The sequence below is a fragment of the Paroedura picta genome, chromosome 9, assembly GCF_049243985.1.
Source record: "Paroedura picta isolate Pp20150507F chromosome 9, Ppicta_v3.0, whole genome shotgun sequence".
Classification (NCBI taxonomy): Eukaryota; Metazoa; Chordata; class Lepidosauria; order Squamata; family Gekkonidae; genus Paroedura; species Paroedura picta.
In genome coordinates, this window is record NC_135377.1 from 7,634,365 (window position 1) to 7,651,585 (window position 17,221).

The 17,221-nt window shown below is 46.0% G+C and overlaps 1 protein-coding gene across 3 annotated transcripts in view; it reads left to right on the top strand.

The window, feature by feature from the left end:
- NDRG1 (N-myc downstream regulated 1) overlaps positions 1-15,237 on the top strand; it is a 46,411-nt gene extending 31,174 nt beyond the window's left edge. For all 3 annotated transcript variants that reach the window (XM_077351455.1, XM_077351456.1, XM_077351454.1), the window contains exons 6-16: positions 394-456; positions 2,382-2,442; positions 3,081-3,167; positions 4,684-4,740; positions 5,685-5,788; positions 6,686-6,742; positions 8,474-8,525; positions 9,854-9,901; positions 11,451-11,486; positions 12,104-12,155; positions 13,466-15,237. In XM_077351455.1, the coding sequence (XP_077207570.1) occupies positions 394-456; positions 2,382-2,442; positions 3,081-3,167; positions 4,684-4,740; positions 5,685-5,788; positions 6,686-6,742; positions 8,474-8,525; positions 9,854-9,901; positions 11,451-11,486; positions 12,104-12,155; positions 13,466-13,761 (913 nt within the window). In that variant the 3' untranslated portion in view covers positions 13,762-15,237. The remainder of the gene's footprint in view (positions 1-393; positions 457-2,381; positions 2,443-3,080; positions 3,168-4,683; positions 4,741-5,684; positions 5,789-6,685; positions 6,743-8,473; positions 8,526-9,853; positions 9,902-11,450; positions 11,487-12,103; positions 12,156-13,465) is intronic.
- Positions 15,238-17,221: the final 1,984 nt, after the last annotated feature.

Below are 17,221 nucleotides of genomic sequence, written 5' to 3' on the forward strand. Positions count from 1 at the left end.
TTTCTTCCCAGGAATTTTGAAATGTTCTGTTCTCAGGGGTAGAGTAAGTTATGTTTAGGGAATGAGATTTAGTCATTGATGCCTACCTTTTTTGGATTTTCCTATAAAGGATGGATTCCATGTCTGTTCAGGATGGCAATTTGTTGGTTGAATGGGCTGGTATAAGAATTCATTCAGTTGTTCTTGAATAAAATTTCAAGATCAGCTGTGGAGTGAGGTTGTTCTCCTTTCTCCCAGGTAGATCTCAGCTAAAGAAGGGGGATTTTCATTAGAATTAAAGGAGAAATCCTTATCAGAGAGGTTTGGGCTCTTATTGTTGCTCACTCAGGATTGTAGACCTTTAAGACATTAGAACATGGCTAGATCATGATGCTATAATTATTGTTCTTGTAGATATATGTACCCTTCTATGGACCAACTTGCTGAAATGTTACCCGGGATCCTGAAGCAGTTTGGGTGAGTTAAGTTGTTTGCTAATGGTTGAATGACCTACATTTCCCCCAATTTATGTAATTTCCTATTGAACAAAATCTCCCTCCAAGCTAACAACTTTAGAGTTGCTGTCAGGTTCTGGCATGTTTGATTCTTTGGGGATTCTGATAGCGGTGGCAGCTTTACCATTCATTGTGCTTTGTAGTGTAAACCTATTGAGATCTCATCAGTTAAGTGCAAATATTACGTAGTTGAGGGAGAAAATCCACTTGTCTAAATACAGGTGGCAGCTGACATAACTTCACTGGTAGTCTTCAGGCAGTGGCTGGACAGATATTTTTCATGGATGCTTTAAGATGATCCTGCATTGAGCAGGGGGTTGGACTGGATGACCTGCATGGCCCCTTCTAGGATTCTAGGATTCTCTACTTACTGAATGTATTTTCATGCCCTTTCAGAGTTTTGCACTTCTGTTAAATTTTATTGCTTCTCCTATACTTTTACATTATATTTGCTCGGGTGGAGCCCCAGTGCTGGGTGTCAGATTTAACTGCTGAACAGGGAATTACTGCAACAGAATTAGAGCAGTAGCACTTTTAAGACCAACAAAGATTTATTCAAGGTGTGACGTTTCAAGTGCATGCACTCTTCCTCAGACTAATGAACAACCATCATAACATCATAACACTAGAAATATAAGGCAAAAGCGAATTATGGTAAATTAGTAAACTGTGTCACAACATCCAAATTCAGCACTGTCACTTGTAGCTCTTTGAACTGCTAAGATTATAAGCTCTTGAACTGATAACCTGGAATGTGCTTAGGCCTAACCCTTAGCTAATTTAACTATGACTTCACCAACATCTGCTGTAAAATAATTGTGTAAGAATTAGGATCCCATTCTAGGTTAGTCTTGTTTTTAGGGTAATTGATTGTGCATTACAAGTACAGCAAGCTGAGTTTTTGATACCCCGCTATTGAGAGCCAACATCGTGTAGTGGCTAAGGGTTGGCAGACTCTTATCTGGAGAACTGAGTTCACAGGCAGCCAGCTGGGTGACCTTGGACTAGTCACACTTCTCTTAGAGCTGTTTCACAGAGCAGTCTCTCTCAGAGCTCTCAGCCTCACCTTCCTTGCAGGGTGTCTGTTGTGGGGAGAGGAAGTGAAGGTGATTATAAGCCATTTTGAAGACCCCTTTGGGTAGTGAAAAACAGGTTATAAAAAACCAACTGTTCTTCTGTTTAGGAAATGTCAGTTTAATGCCCCACTTCTCTGAGGTCATTCACTGGGGCAAAGACTGAGCCAATGAAACATCCTGCTAACCAGTTTTACTTGAGTTTAGATGGGTAGGTTGTAAGCAACATGTCAGATATATCCAAGGCAGTTCAAGGGGACTTGGGCTTAGTTGAGTATCACACCAATCAATAAGCCTGCCAGTCTAAAGTAGTGTATCTCCTGCTAAGCCAACCCTGGGCCTTGTGACAGTTTTCTTCAGTAGCTTGCAGCCTGCTTCCTTTGGAGGGGAGGATGGGAAGAGAATGGTCACCGGTTCTATATGCAAACCCCACCAGTGTTATCGGACATGCTAAGAGCCGTACCAGGATGTGATGATATTATTACCTCACATTACTTAAAATTGTTTTTGTCCCTGGTGGTTAAAGTTCATGTTGCTCAGAAGCTTGTTATGCATGGGCAGAGACCATTAGGCAGGGGAGGCCAAACTGTGGCTCACCAGATATCCGTGGACTACAATTCCCATGAGCCCTTGCTGGCAGCAGGGGGCTGTGGGGATTGTAGTCCATGGACATCTGGTGAACCACAGTTTGGCCACCCCTGCCCTAGGCTATATTAGTGCAATTTGCTCTGAAACAGACAGGACAGGAAACATCTGTTTGAAACTGGAACCTGGTCTAGACCTCCTTAACTGTGTTTCACTTTATTGTTTATAGACTGAAAAGTGTGATTGGAATGGGAACCGGAGCTGGTGCCTACATATTAACCAGATTTGCTGTAAGTATCACGGGGCTTTTCTGAAGTTTTAGCCACTGTATTATGTGGTCCCCCTCCCTTCCTCCATTGCAGCCTGTAAAATGCTGAAAGTTCATTGAGTAGCCTGGAGCTCCTTCCGAGATGCCAGTGACTTCTGCCTCTGAATATTTATGTACGAAAGCTGTGTGGCTCAAATTCACAGCTGAAAACGTTAGAGAGGACACTTCCCTACACTCTTCTTTATTCCCTCTCTGATTAAAGAGGCAGCTGTTCATTTATTTCACATGGCATACCTTAGTGTGGCTGTGGATTTCCATTTAGTCAAAATCTGGAATATGGAGACCAAGAAACTAATTCAGTTAGGCAGTTCTCAGAGACCAATATCACTGCTCATTTGCCTTTAAAATAAAGGCATTGCTGTACTCCTGGGCTTTGAAAAATAAGAGTCCAAGAGCACCTTTAAGACCAACAAAGATTGAGTGCAAGCACTCAAAACCTCATGCCTTGAATAAATCTTTGTTGGTCTTAAAGGTGCTCTTGGACTATTTTTGTTGTGCTGCTTCTGACTAACACTTGAATCTATCCTGGCCTTTTGCTTTTTGTATTTTACTTCTCCAAATGCCCCTGGCTGTCTGTTCACCTGATTCTTCCATCTGCAGCTTAACCATCCTGATCTGACAGAAGGACTCGTTCTTATTAACGTCAACCCCTGTGCTGAAGGATGGATGGACTGGGCAGCAACCAAGGTAACACACTGCGGCTGCTTGAAGCCTTTCTTCTCCTCCAGGGTTTCTGGACAGCCCTGGAAGGCTTTTCCTGAATGGGTGGCAGTTAATTTGTTTTGATGTATTTTTTTAAAAAATTGTTAAACATTTATCAAGTGTTATGACCATATATGGTCACATTGACCCGCCCTTCCCCTCCCAAAATGGCCAATGATGGGCCTGGAGGGATGGGAAGGGGAGGGCCCCCGGGTGAGTGTGGCCACAGCTCTGCTTTCCAACTTTATTCTGTACCATCGCACCACTTCTGGGGTTTCTCAAAGCCTGAAGAATGTTTCAGGGGGTTCTCAACGGTAAAAAAGCACGGTTACTTTTCATCTTAGCTATTCAAACTCTGCCTTGTATGTAACATGAGGAAATGTGTTCGGTGGGCACTGGTCAACCCCTTTGAGATTCTTTCTCTAGGCCAGGGGTAGTCAAACTGCGGCCCTCCAGATGTCCATGAACTACAATGCTGGCAGGGGGCTCATGGGAATTGTAGTCCATGGACATCTGGAGGGCCGCAGTTTGACTACCCCTGCTCTAGGCCATCAGCAGTGCTGTGAATCAGTTCAATCATGCTTCTTCAGCATCATGAACTTTTAAACCAGCCAGCCTATGAGAAGAATTATCCCTGCTTAAAGCCTTCCCTCGAGGTTTGCCCAAGGATCTAGAAAACGCCAGGTTCAGAATCCCCACTTTGCCATGGAAGCTTGCTCGGTGGCTGTAGGGCAGCCACACATACTCAGCCTAACCCTCCTACACTTGAATTGAAATGGAGGAGAGGGAGGATGTTGTAAGATTCTTTGCATCCCCGTCAGGGAGAAAAGCATCATAGAAATGATTTCTACAATGTATGGCTGGCAGAACGACTGTGACCCGCACAAAGGAAAGAGGGAGTGTTGCTGCGTGTCCCTACACTTCTGTTGAAGCCAGTCGTAGCGGTGTTGTTTGCTTTGTCTAAAAGCAGGCTTGTGCTCATGACTCCCGATTCTCTTACAACACGAAAGAATCTGGCGGTAGCTTGGAAATGGGCCTTAAGTAGCCATGGGTAGAAATGGTCTCCGTGTGGCATTTTGTACTTTCCCTGCAGAATCCGCTCATTGACACAGCTAAACCTCTTTGCCTGCTAATCGGCTTGCCCAAGGTGCTGGCTGCTGGGTTTAGCTTTGTTGCAGTCACTCCTCTGGGCCTGTAAAAGATTCTGACATTTGGCTGGCTAAGCCTCAGATCAGGAGCAGGTGAACCTTGTTTAGCTTATTCTTGTTCTCAGCAATATCTTTTTTTACAAAGTCATTAACATTTCTTTGATTTCATGGCAATATAGAAATGGTGATGATTTCAGCTTTTGTTGGGGCATAAAGTCAATTATAACCAAAGAACTTTTTAGCATCACTTGGCTGATGTGGCGGAATTGTGGTTTGGCATAGCATGTGCAACCTGCGAGAAGACTGTGAAGCAAGTTAAGACAATTTAGTTTGTGTTGTTTTTGCCTCTGTAGATTTCTGGATGGACTCATGCCCTGCCAGATTTGGTTATTTCACATCTTTTTGGCAAGGTAAACATTGCCCCACACACACACACACAAAACATGCTTTTGGATTCTGGTTCTGAGATTTGAATATTATGTTGCCTGGGAGTACATTGTTTGGTATATGAGTATCCACATACCTGTGAGCAAAATAAGAGATCCTTCCTGTAGCTGTGTGATTGATATATATATATATACATATAGGGTCATCTAGTCAAACCCCCTGCACAATGCAGAAAATTCACAACTACATGCCCACCCACAGTGACCTGAATTCCATGCCCAGATGACGTTCTTCCCCACCCCCCAAACCAGGATCCCGGGCCTGGAGGAAATTCACTTCCTGACCCACCAGTTTTCCTAGTGATCAAGGGTATTTACGGAATATTGGAATATTATGGAAGTGGTATTTTGTGGTATTCATACAGTTTCCATGGCTGCTGCCACCTAAGATCATTTCACAGCATGGAAAGCAGGGAGCCCCCTGATTCAAGGGGATAATCTGCATGGCATTATGCTAGTTGTAGCATTCCTGAGCTTTCCCTTGTAAGACAGTGATAAAATAATCCTGCTTTGCTTTAAAAGGAACCTTTGGGGTGGGCTGCAAGATGTAGATACTTCTGTCAACTGCTGTAGAAATAAGGTCGTTTCAAAACCAGAGGGTCACTGCTTACACACACACACACACACACACAACACCTGATTAACTGCATTGCTACAGAATTGACTCCCTAAGGGAAGGGGAGGAGTGTCCCGGGTTCCTGGGGACCAGTGTGATGGGAGGAAAAAAGGGGAGGAGCTGGAGCATGATGGGTGGCACAGCAAGTGGCACAGAATTAGTGGTTGGGGGAGGTAGCATTTTTGACCCACTTGTCACAGCGGCCACGTTTTTTGCTCTCTTGTCCAGAAGTACTCCATACTAACCAAATTTTGTGCTGGTGGTATTTGATGTAAACTTCTCTTAACTCTAGGAGGAGATTCATAACAACCACGATCTGATCAGCAGTTACCGCCAGCACATCATCAACGACATGAATCAAGGCAATCTGCACCTCTTTGTCAACTCCTACAGCAGGTAATCTCCCACTCGGCCACCTTGTTTGCTTGGGTTCTGCAGGCAATATAAGGAGAGGCAGCTGCCCAGCCTCCTGACCACCTCAGAGGCCTGCTACCCCTGGCTTATTCTCCAGTTCCTTATGTTGCTTTCAGTACGTGTCCTTTTAGAAGTAGGAAAGTTAAATGCTTAAACCTGCACATGGACTTCAGATTTCCTGCCTACTAGCTGATAGACTCTTGCTTGAATCCCTATAAAGAGAGTTTGAGTCCTTAGAGGGTGAAGCACCGAATGAAGGAACTTGGGAGTCTGAAATTATATGGAGGATTTCTGTGTGCTGTGGCATAGAGCTCTTGCAACAATTTTGAGGGCTCAGGCCAACCTTTTGACCATGGAGGGGCTCCTGAAATAATTTTTCAGGCTTCAAGGAGCCCTGGAACTGGTGTCAGCTGGCCATTCCTCCCTGCCACGCCCTCCGGAGGTGACGTGTCGCTGGATGTGACATCATCACCCACATGAACAAACAGGCTCGAGGAGGACCGAGGGAGAGACAGTAGGCAGTTTGAGATGGGAGTAGGCATGCATGCAGGCTCTGCCCCTCTTGCAGAAACCACGAGAGAACTCCCTCATGCTCAGGAAGGGGAAGCAATGAAAGTGGCCAGTTTCCTAGCTTGTGGCTGAGTCAATTAAGGCAAGAGGGGAAAGGTCACAGACCGTTGGGTCTGTTGACCCCTGGCTGGGAATCCCTGCCTTAAGCTTATAAGCCAAAGAGTATGGTTCATCCATGTTCCTTAGATATTGCATGTAGCCCTCATGTCACATGTTGTACCTGCTGCTCAAAGACTCACCTGTTCCTACCTTGCAGGGGGAAATACACAGCTCCCTAAAACCCCCAACAACTGTCTCTTTGTTTTTCAGCCGAAGAGATCTGGAAATCGAGCGCCCTGTGCCTGGTGCCAATGTTGTTACTCTACAGTAAGTATTTGTTGTATGCAATGTTCCCCTCCGTGTGCTGTCCGGGTTCTTGAATGCTTTGCGTGTCATGTTGCTGCAAACCTGTTTGGGCTCCACTAACATGTTGCCTTGTGCCAACATAATCTTTCCAGTTGGCGGTGCTTTCATGTCCGTTTTGAAAGTGAAATAGTAAAGGCTGCCTGTTTCCATCCCATAGAAGTAAATGGTCATGATAGCACATTAATTTCAACTCTGAGGTTTGCAGTGTCCAGGTCCCTGTCTTGGATGGCCCAATGTAGAAGAAGAAAAGCTGGTTTTTATACCCTTTGTGTCCCTACCAGAAGGAGCCTCAAAGTGGCTAACAATCCCTTTCCCTTCCATTCCCCACAACAGACCCCCTGTGAGGTAGGTGAGGTGGAGAGAGCTCTGATCTTGGGAGAACAGCTCTAACAGGACTGTGATTAGCCCAAAGTCTCCCAGCTTGGCTGCATGTGGAGGAATGGGCAATGAAACCCCCATCTCTCCAGGTTAGAAGCTGCCGTTCTTAGCCACTATGCCAAGCTAGTATGATCTTCTCAGCTGTTGGAAGCCAAGCAGGGTTGTCCCTGGTTAGATGGGAGACCACCAAGGAAGTCCAGGGCTGCGACACAGAGGCAGGCAATGGCAAACAGCCTCTGAACAGCTCTTGTCTTGAAGAACTCTTTCTGTGGTTCTGAAGCCTGCTCCTCGGTGGCTTGCCAAGTTTCAGTAAACACAAAGAAGAGGGACATCGCCAGTGACACCGTTTTCCCATCTAATCCCATTTAGAAAGAAGGCCAGGGTAGGCGGCTGTGAGCCTCTTACCTTTGGATGGCCCAGCCCCCTGCAGCTTAAAGGGTCTTAGCCTCTTTTAAAGTGGAGTTAACTGGCTTTTGCTCTTGAGCTGTCCCCATTTCTGGGAAGCGGCTCGGTTTTATGGGACAGCAGAGTTGTGCACTGTAACACAATTCTCATTACTGTTAGTGGGGAAAGGATAATGCTTCTAAAAACTGGAGAAAGCAATACAGAATCCAAACAGCTGTGGCATAGCACCCCTTACCCCTAAACTGTTTTAGGGAGAGTGGCAGGAGATGGACCCAGCCTCGATTCTCAGTCATTCGACCCATCCAAGCAGCCAGCTTGGTGTGGTGGTTAAGAGCGCCGACTTCTAATCTGATGAGATGGGTTCGATTCCCCGCTCCTGCTCCACATGCAGCCAGCTGGGTGACCTTGGGTTTGCCACAGCCTTGATAAAGCTGTTTTGACCAGGCAGTAATATCAGGGCTCTCTCAGCCTCACCACCCTCATAGGGTGTCTTCTTCAGTAATACCAGGGCAGGTTCCATGGGTCAAATGTATGTTGTGTGAAATAACATTTCTCTTGCATGTTGGGAGCTGCTTTGAGACTCCTTCAGGTAGAGAGAAGCAGCATAGAAGAACCAACTCTTCTTCTTCAGTAGTATCAGGGCTCTCTCAGCCTCCCCCCCCCCCCCTCACAGGGTGTCTTTTGTGAGGAGAGGAAAGGGAAGGTGACTGTAAGCTGCTTTGAGACTCCTTCTGGTACAGAAAAGCAGCATATACGCACCAACTCTTCTTCTTCTTCCTCTAATGTTCTGGGACAGTGAAGCTCCACTGAGGAGATGCATGGCTGTCTTCCTGGCCTGCTGTTTCATCATGTTCTTCCTCACCCTGAGGACGGTGGCCTAAGTAACTCTCACCCTTTCTTTCCCTTCAGGTGCCCTTCCCTGTTGGTGGTCGGGGACAGCTCACCTGCCGTCGATGCTGTGGTAAGTATAGGCAGAATCTTGCGACTGCCTTGCTTCTTGTTTGTCACTCATAAACATTAATCCAGAAATAAGAAGCATCTTACTCTGGGTTATTTAATCCTATGAAGCGTTTAATTGTTCAGGTATTTTGCAGCTCAGGTTACCCTTCTTCTCCCCCCCCCCTTTATCCTCTTAGCATTGATGACAAAGAGCCACTTCCAAGTTCACCCAGTTTGCTTCCCGACTGAGAGGGATTTGAATGCTAGTCTCTCATCCTCTTACATCCAATACGCCACACTGGATTGGTCCTGGAGACTTGCCCTGGGAAGCGTTCTCCATGTTGGGGGGGAAATATACATGCAAACTGACCCTAGCAGGAGGTGGGACACTCCAGTGAATCTAGCCTCTGGAGTGAAGGCTGTTCAAGATTATGGCATGGGCCTGCTGGAAGGAAACCAAACACCTTTAACTCTTTTTACAGTGACTAATTTTATTCTCTACACCCCCCATGTGTTTTAAAATCTTAATGTTTTACTATGTCTAATTTTATATCCTGGTCTGTGTCTATACGAATGAGGATTATGGCATAGATCCTGACCTCCTTCAGGGACCCCCCAGAAGTGGCACAATCATGCAGAATATGGTTGGGAAGCATGGCTGTGCACATGCCCACCTGAGGCCCCTCCCCTTCCCACCCACCCCCAGGCCCATCATTGGCCAATAGGAGGGCACAGGTCAACATGACCATATGTGGTATTATCCTCTGTTAAATGTTTAACAAATTTTAAAAATATCTTTAAAAATTAACTCCCACCCATTCAGGAAACCCTTCCAGGACCATCAAGAAATCCCAGGGCTTCATGGAACCTTGCTTGAGAGAGCCTGTTTTTAGGCACTCAAAAGTCACTGATGCCTGCAGAAATGGGTGCGGACATTCAGCAGTTGTCCTCATGCCACTTCAGGCTCCTACCCTTTGCTGTTCCCAGCATTCCATTGACCTCTGCAATAGAAAATGGACAGCACAGCTTGCTGCAGTAACCAAGAGGTGTCCAGGAATTTCCCTTCTGGGGGTGCTGCTGCACTCATGCAGATTAGGATGCACATGTGTCAGTGCCCTCCTGATGAAGCAATGGCAGCAATTCTGAAAGAAAGAATTCTGAAAGAATTCTGAAAGAAAGAAATTCCAATTCTTTTGTTCAGAATTTTAATGCAGTTTCTGGGACTTCCTGAAATCTGTGCTAACTCATCACTCGAAGGTTTAGGGTTGACCTGGAGCTCAACAGGCATGCCTGAGGAGCTTTATTCCCGGTTTAATGGAGCTCATCCTTTTTTTCTTTTTTTCCAACAAGGTTGACTGCAATGCTAAACTGGACCCAACAAAGACTACTCTTCTAAAGGTAATTGGATGCAAGCTATAGAAAGTAAAGCCTTTTTGTTAAATCAGTTTTGGGATATGAATACAGTGATGGTTGCGAATGCAGGGCCTTCCTCTGGGGCAGGGAACATGCGATGTGGATATCTGGAGAGGTGCAGGGTGTGAAAGCTGGAAGTTGAAAGGCTGCTCTGTAGGTCTCCCTCCTTGCCCTCCCCCCTGTTGTGCAGAGCTGCTGACCTACATTTTTCACAACCAGTAGAACTTGAGGGAAGATCAGAGGCCAGAAGATAATGCCACCTCAGCTACGTTTAGAAAATCATTCCATAATGGATGCTAATCCTAGCAAGGGTTCGTATCAGGAGGTCATATGATGAGCAGCCACAGTTCGCCTTTAGCCCCCAAGCTAACAAGATGTGTCTGTAGAGAGAGAAATAGGTTAGCTCTTCCTCCTTTTGATGGAATTCTGTGGTCAGACAGTTTGTTCAGAAGCATTTGCCAATTTCTCTAGGCCAGCCTTTTCCATTTTAACCATAGAGGCGCCCCTGAAATAATATTTCAGGCTTTGAGGAGCCCCAGGAAGTGATGTCAGTTGACTACACCTCCTTGCCACACCCCCTGAAAGTTGCATCACAACCCAGACCTAACACATAGGCTTAAGGAGGAGAGGGGGAGAAACTTAAGGAGGAGAGGGGGAGAAACAGGCAGTATGAGAAGGGAGTAGGTTATGGACTCCACCCCCTCCCAGGCACAGAAACCATGAGAGAACTGACGCTCAGAGGGGAGCCATGGAAGTGGCCCATTTCCTAGTTTATAGATGAATTAAGGCAAGAGTGGAAAGACCATGGACCCCTCTGGAGCTCCTGCTGCCCCCCATCTATCCCAAGTTAGGCTTACCTATTATAGGCAGACTTTTTTTCTTCAGAACCTCTCATATAAACAATGGGGGGAGTCATACAGTGGGCCTGATCCAACTGTGCAGATCTTGTTCCTGAATCCAGGCAAATTTCTGAGGCCCTGTTATTTGGGAGATAACTTGTTCCTAGAGGCTACGAATGAGCTTGAAACAACTTTGCTGACCTCTGAGCGTAATGTGCTTGCAAGTAACCCGCATGAAGGGCCTCAGAGATCTGTTCCTCATTGAAACCCTAACTGAGTTGAGTAGGTTTTGATTTGATTTGTTTAAACCTGGTTCATTCCTGTTTGAAGCACTGGGTTATATCTGTGTTTCTTTTTGCAAAATCTGTTGGTTGTAGTTCAAGCCTCTGCTTCTGCTCCTTCTCCCTCAACCTCTTAAGACATGTATGTGTGCTATCCACCATTAGAAGCGTTAAGTTTTGAATTGCATGAGTTAACCATAGGAGTCTGTCCCCCTTCCCCCCAGGAGCGCATTTAGAAATCATGCTCTCTTTTTGTGTGGCCATTGTCATGCATCACAGCTCAAGGAGTATGAGTTATGTGATTGCAAGAATCCCTTGCTCTTGGCAATATGCCACGTTTGGATGAGCGTAACAAAATTTAGAATCTTTAATAAGTGTGCAAGGCCCACTTTTTCTGATCTTTTCTCCTTGCAGATGGCCGACTGCGGTGGTCTTCCTCAAGTTTCCCAGGTAAGATTTGGCATTTGAGGAATAGCACATCTCCCCATGCAAATTAATGGATTCACCCCCCATCTGCTAATAAAACCTTGTGGTATTGCATTGAACCCAAGTGCAAATAGACTTACAGTAAGCAGTTGCTTCAAGGCACCTGCAGGATGCAACCTGTGTTGGTCCGTTCTCCTAAATTTGAAATACGAAGGCAAATGTTGGTCTTAGATGTATGCGTGAGGTGTATGGCGGGAGAGGGATGTTCACACACACAGCACTTTTAATCTGAGATAGTTGGCTTACTTTTGCTTTAAAGCTTCAGTGGACAGGCCCAATTTCCATCTGGCAGTTTCAGGAAAAAATAACAGGCTGGTATCAGGCCCTTAGCCCGATACATGAAGAAGAAGAGCTGGTTCTTACGAGTTGTGTCTTATATAAAGTTGTTTCCTCTCCCCTGCCTCCATTTTTAGATTTTTCTGCAAACCTTAGGGGTTCCTCCAAGATTATGGCTTGATCTCTGCATGCTTCCCAACCTATAGATTTAATAGTCTGCATCTAGAGCCATGTTCAGTCTCAAATATGATCCTTAATGATTCACAGTACTGATGATTTTCAAACACTTACACTTCCTTTTACAGCCTGCAAAACTCGCCGAAGCTTTCAAATACTTCGTACAGGGAATGGGATACAGTAAGTATACATCTGAAGTAAACCAGCCCTCGGCTCTGATGAATTGCCATGCAGTATTGTTAGCTTAAGCATTGAGTTCAGCATGTGAAACGGGCAAATGAATTATTTAGAAACCAACAGTTTGTTGGTACAATACAGAATGCAGGCAGACAAATTTGCAGTTACACTAGGAGAAAGGGAGTGAAATGACTGGGAAATGCTCTTTTAGTGCTTTGTGACATTTGGGAGGGGTTGTAGCTTAGCAGTAGAGCATCCGCTTGGCATGCAGAAAGTCCCAAATTCAATCCCTGGCATTCCCAGCTAAAAGGTTCAGGCAGTAGGGGATGTGAACGAGCTCCGCTTGAAACTCTGTAGAGCTACTGTCAGTCTGGTAGACGGTACTGACTTTGATGGACCAAGGGTCAAATTCAGTATGAGGCAGCTTCCTTAGCCAGGTTTTGAGAAACCCTGGGGTTTCTTGATGACCTTGGAAGGGTTTCTTGAATGGGTAGGAGTTACTTAATTTTTGATATATTTTTAAACATTTATCAAACATTTATTGGGTGATAATGACTATATATGGTCATGCCAACCTACCTCCTCTCCCCAAATGGCCAATGATAGGTCTGGAGGGGGTGGGAAGGGGAGGGGCCCCGGGTGGGCATGAATGCTTCCCAACCATTTTCTGCAAGATCGTGCCACTTCTGGGGCTTCTCGTAGCCTGAAGAATATTTCAAGGGGTTCTCAATGGTAAACAAAGTTGAGAAAGGCTCCTCTATATGTGTTCTCTGACTTAAGTCCAGTCTTACCAAATTGAAACCTGGCCTGGAAGGTAAATAACATTGCCTTTGAAGTCTGACTCTCAGTACTGTGCCACCTCTTAGCCCTTCTGGGCTCACTGCTCCTGTGCCTCCAGGGATATCACAACACCTGTTTTGTTTTGTTTTTTTCGGAAAGTGCCGTAGCCATTTTTGCTCTTGGGTCCTGCAGATGATTCCTGGAGCTTTCCTTCCTTGAATTATACATTCGATGTATTGTGTAGTGGGATCATAGGTCATAGAATTACTCATTCCTTCCACCTGTTCTTCAGGTTCTGCTCTCTGCCATTTTCTTTTTACCTTTAGGCACTTAGTTTCCAGGGAGTCAGTGCATGCGTATCTCATTGGCTTGAGCAATCTTATTGTTAGACTGTTGCTATCAGTTCATCTCAACCATCTTTTGCACCCTCCTCGGTCAATTTCAGCTTGTGTGGCGGTCCTTCGGCCACCCGATTTCTATTAAAAGAGAACTGACACGCCAGCATCCCTCTGACACACGATTTTTCCTTGCAGTGCCTTCCGCAAGCATGACCAGGCTAATGAGATCCCGAACGGCTTCTGGTTCCAGCGTCGCCTCCTTAGAAGGAGGCAGGAGCAGGTCCCACACCGGTGACGGAGTGAGAAGTAGATCCCACACTGGGGAGGGAGCCCGGAGCAGGTCCCATACCGGCGACGGGGAGAAGACCAGAGGCCACGTCGCCGATGACGCCCGGAACCGCCCTCAAACAGACACCCGCATTGAGCTCACTCCCAACTCAGCAAACAGCACCGAACAGCCGAGCCCCAAGTCAATGGAGGTTTCCTGTTAAATGAAACAGGCCAGAGTTGTAACCAAGACCCGACTGCCACCCAGTGTGCGTCATGGCACTTGATATATAACCCAAAGCATTTTCTGTATCATGGCTCTCCTTCCCTCCTGGAGTTCGATAGGGACCAATAAAACAAAACATCTCAGTTGCTCTGTTTCCCTGTAACAGAGGTTGCTGCTATTCTTTTCCTTCAACTAATTGTAGATTTCTTTAAAACTTACACAGCGGAGAAGCTGATACTGGTGGCAGTCTCCAAAACAGATCCCATATCTTCTCAGATTTGACATTTTTTAAAAAAATTGCCCCATTGTGTAGAAACTTTGCTTTGGGGGGAAAAATAACACCTGCCGTGGGAGACTTTTCTTACGAAATGTAACTTTTCAGCAAGAAGCTGTATCTGGAATTGCTCAGATCTGTAGATATTTAAATAATCCAGTGGCACCGTACATTTTGGCTTCTCGAGTAATATATCCACGGCCAGTTTTTTTCCTACCTTAATCTAGGCGGCACAATGCAACTTCTAGGCAAACAAAATCGTAAAGCCTTTTATTGCTTGCTATCTGACATCTTGTTGCAGCATTTCCTCCTTTTTTAAAAAAGCATCTACTTTCAAAACTGCTCTATCTGCCTCAAGGCAAGATTCAAATAACGGAGAAACCTACCCCTGTTCAAGTTTTTCTCTTGCCTCTCGGAGGGCTTTGGGAAGGCAGCAGAGCTAGCTGGCACAATGAGACCACTTTGGGTAATAGCCCTTGGCAGCGAGGCACAGAAGGGAGGGGCACGCTCCGGTTCCCTGCCGGGTGCGTTCTTTGATCTCCCCCCGCCTGAATAGGGGGTTTTTTTTGGCTATTGTAACAAATACAGGATTATCTAATCAAGCCCCACAGTAAATAGGCTTAGAATGGTAGAAAACTTGTACAGCTGTTGAATTACAGTGCATTCAACTGCCCTGCCGATTGAGCCTAAAAATTCATTGTTAGGGTTTCTGACTGCTGCTGGGCAAAAACGTGTTCCATGTTCTTTGAAGTACAGAGATGCACAAAGAGAGATGCTAATTCTGTAATCGAAGGCTATCTTCCGGATGCCTGAAAACTGTGATTTGGGAAGCAGTGGGCAAACCCAGCTGATTTCCAGCACAGATCGGAATTCTAGATCCCCATCCACACTTTATCTCTTTGCTACATCACAAATGTTAACATCGCTAATGATTTTCAGCTATTGCTCATGCAAAACACCCAGCTTCTCAACACCTGAATTTTGGGGGTGTGGTGGTGGGGGTTGTTCCAGATAACCGAACTCTCGCATAGGCGAATTGCCTGCTTTTTAAGAATGACAACTTAAGAAGAGTTTTCCTGGTGGTTTGTAAAGAGGAGTGCAGACTTGTAATTGAGAGGCTGACCTTGTCTCTCTGGGGAGAGTTTATTAATGAATTATTTGTATTTATTTCAAACACAAAATAAATTTGTAACTTTGCAATGGTGTGCGTCTGTTCTGTGTCGTAAGCCGGGTGGGTGGCCCCTTTTGGGGAGAGAGCCAGCTTGGGGTCGTGGTTAAGAGCAGCAGCTTCTAATCTGGTGAGCTGGGTTTGATTCCCTGCTCTCCTCCACATGCAGCCAGCTGGGTGACCTTGGGCCAGTCCCAGACTTGTTTGAGCTCTCTCAGCTCTGCCTACTTAACAGGGTGTCTGTTGTGGGGGAGAGCAAAGGCAACTGGAGGCTGAAAAATGACCCCCTTCAAGTGGGTAGCCATGTTGGTCTGAAGTAAGGTAAAAGTAAAGGTATCCCCTGTGCAAGCACCGAGTCATGTCTGACCCTTGGGGTGACGCCCTCCAGCGTTTTCATGGCAGACTCAATACGGGGTGGTTTGCCAGTGCCTTCCCCAGTCATTACCGTTTACCCCCCAGCAAGCTGGGTACTCATTTTACCGACCTCGGAAGGATGGAAGGCTGAGTCAACCTTGAGCCGGCTGCTGGGATCGAACTCCCAGCCTCATGGGCAAAGCTTTCAGATGGCTGCCTTACCACTCTGCGCCACAAGAGGCTCTTGGTCTGAAGTAGCACAACAAATTTTGAGTCCAATAGCACCTTTAAGACCAACAAACATTCAAGGCGTGTGCATCATCTGAGGAAATGTGCATGCACACAAAAGCTCACGCCTTGAAGAAATCTTTGTTGGTCTTAAAGGTGCTATTGGACTCAAATTGGACTCTTGTTAAAGTAGTAAAGAACACTGAACACATGTCAATGGAGACCTCAAGTTCTTCTGGAACCAATAAGAAGCCTGTCCTTTCACAAAAGGCTCTTGGTTTCCACATGGCTAATGAGAGGCTAACTGCACACTACCTGAGCAGGCTAGAATGCTCCTGAATGTATCTGCTGTCCCTGAGTCTTTAGAAAAGGAAGCTGAGATTCTTGAGGTTCTGAATTCTCTACTAATTCTGGCTCGGGTACACCAGCAACCACATGAATCCTTCTGTATCATCTACTACAGTTTACCCTTATTTGATGTAGGTGAACTACTTCCAGTCCAGACTGGCCAGGGATTCTGGGCTCTTGAGGGGGCCATCAAATGGGCACAGAATTGGAGCCATTGTGGGTGAGCAGGTAGTTGTGAATTTCCTGCATTCTGCGGTGGGTTGGACTAGATGACCCTGGAGGTCCCTTCCAGCGCTATGATTCTATGAAAAGGGGATTGCTGCTTGCCTGCAATTGCCCTGACACCCATGCTGGTCTCAAGGATGCTACTGGACTTGAATCTAACTGACATAAAGACTTCCTGATGACAAGGGGAGGTCTTCCAGATACAAAGAGCCTTGTATGCCAATAAAGGTTTTCTTAGCCTGAGCCTTTAAGAAGTATGAACTTATGGCCCCAAGGTGTGGTCTTGCTAGCATTTGGCAGGTCAGATTGCTTCCCAGTCAGGGGTATTTATTTATTTCGTATCTATGCAGCCCTTGCCTGAGGACTCAGGATGGCTCACAACATTAATCCAGACAATTGAGCAATTAAAAGCGCATTAAAACATTATTAATAAAACTAATCTATCTTAAATCCAGGGGTTTCCTCTGGTGGAGTGAGGGGGAAGTAATAAAGTGCTGAAGAGGACTTAGCTGTTGTCTGCCTGAGGAGGCCAGGTGCTGATATTCTATGGAACTCAACCATCAGGCCTGGCAGAACAGTTTAAAGCCCTGTAGTGCCCTAATCTCATGCAGAAGAGCTTCCTACCAGGCTGGTGCCAGAAAGGAGAAAGCCCTGGCTCTCCACCAAGCCAGTTTTACTTCTCTGGGGCTGGAAATCTTGAGCACATTTTACGTGCTTGAGGGTAAGCCCCTTGGAGGGGCCTGGGGAGGCAGTGGTCCTGCAGATACGGAGCAGAGCAGTCGAGGAGACCTGAGAAACACCATTCGTGTCACTTTTAATTTTGCCCTGGAAGAAAGGCAACATACAAAGGAATCCGGCAAG